The sequence below is a fragment of the Emydura macquarii genome, unplaced genomic scaffold (assembly GCF_026122565.2).
Source record: "Emydura macquarii macquarii isolate MOO-44397 ecotype Brisbane River unplaced genomic scaffold, CSIRO-AGI_Emac_v2 contig_3320, whole genome shotgun sequence".
In the NCBI taxonomy this organism is placed as follows: Eukaryota; Metazoa; Chordata; order Testudines; family Chelidae; genus Emydura; species Emydura macquarii.
Window position 1 is genome coordinate 55,852 of NW_027133457.1, and position 5,827 is coordinate 61,678.

General features: G+C 51.4%; 1 gene segment (V, D, J or C); it reads right to left on the reverse strand.

The window, feature by feature from the left end:
- Positions 1 to 4,181: 4,181 nt before the first annotated feature.
- Positions 4,182 to 4,646, reverse strand: LOC137143327 (Ig heavy chain V region 3-like). The segment is given in 2 exon segments: positions 4,182 to 4,507; positions 4,601 to 4,646. Coding segments are annotated over 2 exon segments (372 nt in total).
- Between the last annotated feature and the right edge of the window lie 1,181 nt (positions 4,647 to 5,827).

Here is a 5,827-nt window from a genome sequence, read left to right on the forward strand (position 1 = left end):
TGATCTAGGATTCCTACTTCACCATAATGGGTCACATCCCCGTCTTCTTTGTCCCTGGCCCTAAGGATCAGCTGTATATTTAACCTTAATACTGATCTCATCCTCACAACTAACTGAACACCTCAGTAACCCTAACACTAGGTTTACCCCTGAACTCAATTCCAAGCCTGAATGACATTTGCAACTTTGAAACAACTGAAAGGAGGTATCCATCCATCCATCCATCCGTTTTTGAGGTTTCCTTCTGCCTCCCATTCCATAGGATCTGAAGGCCTTACCTATAGTAGCAATACAGAAGCTCTAAATTATTTCATAAATTCCCTGGCTGATCCTTTACGAGGGATGATCGGTGCTTGGAGTGTCTTTGGTATGTTGGATTATGTCAGTGGAATTCCTTGGTGGGGGGGGGGGGGGGAGGGCGATCATTGGTTAATTCCATCCAATAAATATTTAAGTAGAAGGGTCCCAGGGTAAGAATACTTCTTGCGGAGGAGGAAAGGAATGTTGAAATAGCACCCATCTTCCTCAGTCATCTTTGAACTTCCAGGAGTAATTACTTTCTCTCCCTGTATACATAAACAATTCAGCTGTCTGTGTCGGAAGCTGGAAGAGGAATTTCCAGAGATATAACTGTGCTGTTCAGCGAAGGGCTCCAGCTTTGTCATGTAGGCCTAGATCTCCTGTGTTCTCTGCCCACCTTCGATAAGAGAGCGGGGCTCTGGGTTATAGAACATTAAGACTCTTGGGTGCTCTGCACAGTTCTGGGTGGGGAGAGCAATCCAGATGTTACAGCATGAGACCGAGTATGAAGATTTTTGTGGTCCTTCCCTTCACTTCTTCAAGAAATGATAAAGAAATTGCTAGAGCAAGGACCTGGGAAACAGGACTCCTGGGTTATCTTACCAGCCCTGGGATTTCTGATACATTCTTTGACTTTGGGTGGTATCAGGATTAATTCACAAGTGCCTGTACCTTGCCATAGAAAAATAGAGCCATAGGTCCAGTAGGGACCACATGGGTCATCCAGTCTAAGCCTGGGCCAAGATGCAGGGATTGTTGTGTCTAAACCACTGAAGACAGATGTTTATCCAGCAATGTGGATGAGGCGAATAGCTAACCAAGCAGAAAGGACACTGTGTTGGCAGCTGCTGCTCTCTGCCACCCACCAGGAAGGCTGGTTCTCCACAAGGTTAGTTTTAGTGCTGGCTCTGGTAGGTTTTCCCTCACTGTGTGAGTATCTAGCACAGTGATACACGGAGGTGTCTCCAGGTTGCAGGCCGGTCAGTTGCAGGTACACTTGGCTCTTGGAGGTGTCTCTGGTGATGGTGAGGCGACTTTTGAGAGCCGCGCTATAAAAAGTGCCTCCATCGGGCCAGATACCTATGACCCATTCCAGCCCTTTCCCTGCTGGCTGGCGGGCCCACTGCACTCCGTAGCTAGTGAGAGAGAAACTGGACACGGTGCAGGTCAGTTTGAGGGTCTCTCCGGGCTTCTTGATTCCCCCTCCAGACTCCACCAGGCTAACCTGGGAATAGACACCTGCAGAGGGGAGAAATAAAGGGGAAATGTTTTAGTAATTTCCAGCGGCACAGTTATTAGGGAACGTGGTAGCGGAGGCAAAGATCCCGCCCTTACCCGCTGGGAGCAGCAGGAGGAAGGCGAGGACCAGGCTGGGGGCCATGTCTGCGGCTGGCGGCTGTTTCCCTGGGCGGGCTGGGAAGCTGAGCTGGCTCTGAGCGGTGTGAGCGGCCTGCCACTGGGCTATGAAGAGGGCCCCGGGGGGCTCATTTGCATGGGAGAAGGGGTGGGGACAATATAAGGGGAGATCTAGCAGGAGTGTGACACTGTGTCGAGTTTAAACCCAGTGTCGGGGAGATCTGAGGGCTCAATCTTAACACAGGAGCTTCCCTTTGAGTATTTATATAAATAGAATAACACTTGGAGCTTAGAAGTACTTATGTTAAATTAGTAGTATTATATCTGTCTTTCTGTCCATCTATCTATCTATCTTGTCTCTCCGCCCCACCCCACTGTTGATGTCGGTATCTATGTTATAATATGTAGGGAGGGAGATGTCTGAGCTTTGCATGCAGTGGGGAGGAGGGGCTGTGAGGGTAGCAATATGGGATCCACCCCACAGAGAGGGAGAGATTTCAACAAGGGCAGTGCCCTGGGCATGAAGCGGGAGGGAGAAATGTGTGCTGTTCGTGTCTGTCTGTCTGTCTGTCTGGTGGGGCAAAAGAGTGACTGTGTTTCTGAGGTGGGCTAGCGATATGTAGGTATAGAGGGGAGGGGATCAGGCCCCTGATGTTGCTGCATTGATGGGGTGACGGAAGCTGTGACAGGCAGTGCTGTGTTGTGTGTAAATGGGAGAGGAGCAGGCGCTGGTTTGGTGTCTCTATGGGGTGACAGTGGCTCTTGGGGAAGCTGTGTGCTAGGTTTAGAGAGGAGAGGATCAGGCCAGGCTGGAGCGGGGATCTCTATGGGGTGACAGTGGCTGAGTGGAGCAGGGGAGGTATAATGGGGGGAAGCGGGCCCTGGTTTCAGGGTGTGTTTGGGGTGACAGTGACATCGAGTTCTACCACAGAAATATCACATCATGTTACACGTCGTGTTCCCGCACTGCAGATACTCGCTCAATGAACACATGGGGCGGGGTGAGGAGATGGGTAAGTCCAGGGTGTGCGCAGTGATTGCAGAGATGGATGGATAGATTCTGTTGAGTGGCAGCTGGCTAGATTGATGCAGTGACCTTGAGAGGGGAAATGATTGGTTTGTTCTCGATAAAAGGCAGAAATGAATGTGGCTGGCCCAGAAGGAAACATAAATATCCATACGATGGAATGAATCTCAGCTCTGCAGCTCCAGCCCGTTAGCAGTGGGGCTGTGAGTGGGGAGAGGTGAGACCACAGGGTTCAGTAGGGCTGGGACACCCGCTGGCGCTGGGCGTGGGTTAAGCATGAATCCCCTGAACCTTCTTGTTCCCAGCCATGACTAGCTACACTGAAACATGCAGGGACCATTGGGACACATTTCCTGGCAGGTTTAGCCATAGGGAGAAGGAGCCGAGGGGGCTGGAGCACGATTCATGAGGAGAGATTGAGCGAAATGGACTTGTTCAGTCCTCAGAAGAGAGGAGTGGCGGGGGGGATTTGATAGCAGCCTTCAACTACCTGAAGGGGGGGGGGGATTCCAGGGAGACTGGATCTAGGCTGTTCTCAGTGGTGGCGGATGACAGAAGAAGAATCAATGGTCTAATGCTACTGCAGGGAAGGTCTAGGTTGGATATTAGGAAAAACTTTTCCACTAGGCGGGTGGTGAAGCACTGGAATGGGTTACCTAGGAGGCGGTGGAATCTCCATCCTTAGAGGTTTTTAAGGCCTGGCTTGACAAAGCCCTGGCTGGGATGATGTAATTAGGGTAGGTTCTGCTTTCAGCAGGAGTTTGGACTAGATCCCCCTTAGGTCCTTCCATCCCTCATCTGCTCTGTATCTATGGTGATTAGTTGCTGCTTCGCTCCAGGGAGACCCCGGTTCAGTCAATGAGAAGAGCCCTTTGCAGGAGGGAAGCAGGGCCGCGCACACACCGAGATAGCGGGAGGCGTGCAGTATCACAGAGAATCAGACCGAGCCAGTTGAAACCAATAGGACCATGATACTTGAGCAAACATTAAGTGACATGGACAATGTCACCGGAATGTAACACAGTATTCGCTCAGAGATGCTACGAAACACCACCCTGCACCTCAAACACAGAGTCCTGTGACTTTTTTTTTTCCTCCGGACTATGGATCTGAGCATGCAATAAAGTTAAGCGCTGAGGAGACACAGTCATTCCTCTGGAGTGTGTCCCCCCAGTGGTGATATAAGTCAAAGGGGGCATTGCGTGGCCCGTCAGGCCTGAGATGATTTGGCAGAACAGGCTGGCTGTGTTCGGGGCAGAGGCCATGGGGGTGGAAGGGCCTCTCATAAACGTAGTATTCTCTGGATGTAAATATCTAAATATTGTTGGGTTTTCTGCGACTCAAGGGACGGAAAAAAAACAACAACAAAGTCATCGACGTCTTCCTTTCTCTCGTTTCTCGTCACTGAGGTAATTGTAGTTTATAGCCCTTGGCTGCCACCCAGAGCGGAGCACATTGTTTTCAAACCACAGCGTGAGGTTTCTGTCTGAGTACAGATTCATTTCCTTTCACTGTCTCTCATACAGTAATAGCGGGCGCTGTCCTCGGCTTTCAGGCCGGTCATCTCCAGATAAGCCGAGCTGACGGAGTTGTCCCGGGAGATGGTGAATCGCCCTTCAACAGCCAGGGAATACCATTGGCTCGATCCAGTCGGCTTGCTGACCTCAGCCACCCACTCCAGCCCCTTCCCGGGAGCCTGGCGGACCCAGTTCATGCTGTAGTTGGTGAAGGTGAAGCCAGAGGCTTTGCAGGAGAGGCGGAGAGAGTCTCCGGGTTTCTTCACATCCCCTCCGGACTCCACCAGCTGGACGTGCGAGCAGGCACCTGGAAACAGAGATGTTAGTCATTATGTCAATATTAGTTTCAAATACTGCAACATTCCTCTGCATCCCCAGTGTAGTGAGAGAGAGAAAATACCTTCCAAAATGGCTACAATGAAAACTAAATGGAGCCAAAGTCCCATTTTCCCCGAGTTGGAAGGGAAAGTCCTGGGAGGGGGTCGGCTGGTAACTGCACAAGACACACGTGGCTGCGGATTGTCTCCCGGGATGCAGCCTGGGCAGAGAGAGAGACAGATTTAAACAGGAAACTGTGCTCCCTATTTGCATATCCCGCTCCTTATAAGAGACAAACTCCTCACCTGAGTATGGAAATGGCTGAGGCTGTGGCTTAGAGGGATGGGTCGGGCTGCTCCTTATGGTGTGTGGTTATACTTTGGTACATGGGGGAATTAAACAGCTCCCTGGATTGAGCAGAATTCTTTACTGTGGGGATTTAGGGCCTTGTACAAAATCTATTCTAGTCAGCTACGAGAGGGTGGGAGAGGCCGCTATGAAGCCCCTTTCCCTTTAACCTATGTGCAGAGTGGCTACTGGTCAGTGGGGTGAGTGAGTGGGGTGGGGTCACAGGTTTCCATTGGGTTGGGCCACCCGCTGGAGGGTGAAGTCTCCCTGAGGCACTGGGGCAAACCCATTCGTCTTCCCAGCAGGGACCTGCTCCCATGATATGTGCAGTGGTCAGGGAGCCAGATACCCTCAGCAAAAGTGCCTGGTGCATGGACCGGGCCCGGTGTTGCAGACTGTTGGTGGTGATGTGGAAAGCGTTGGCAGGACGGTCGAAGGCCAGAGCTCATCTCTGGATGCACAGCGCCAGGGAGGTGAACGTGTCTAGGGCAGAGGGTCTTGGACTCTTTCTTCAAGTGGGGGGCAGTTTCTCTGCCGGAGGGGTGTCACAGCGAATAATTTCAGCAGTGTTTAGAAACGCGAAGAGGTATTCTCTCCCCTGAACTCCTCGTTGCCTGGCTGCTTTGTGTTGGGGTTGATGGAGAGGAATTGTAACGGAGAGGCAGGCGAGTGCAATGACTATGTGTAATGGGGGTAACATAGCGATGGGGAGGGTCAGGAGTGGATCTCGGGTGGGTCAGGTGTAATCCCCGCCACAGCCTGGACTTTCTGTGTGGGGGTGGCTGTGGGTACTTTTTTGTGTGTGGAGGAACTGAGATTCCTGGGCTTTGCATATCGCTCACAGGGGAGGCTGTCCACATCCTGTGAGGGACAGATGTCCACAGAGGTCACCGCTCTTTGAATGAAGCTGAAAAAATACACATTAGAGGAGAGAGAAGACGAAGTGGTTTATATGAACAGG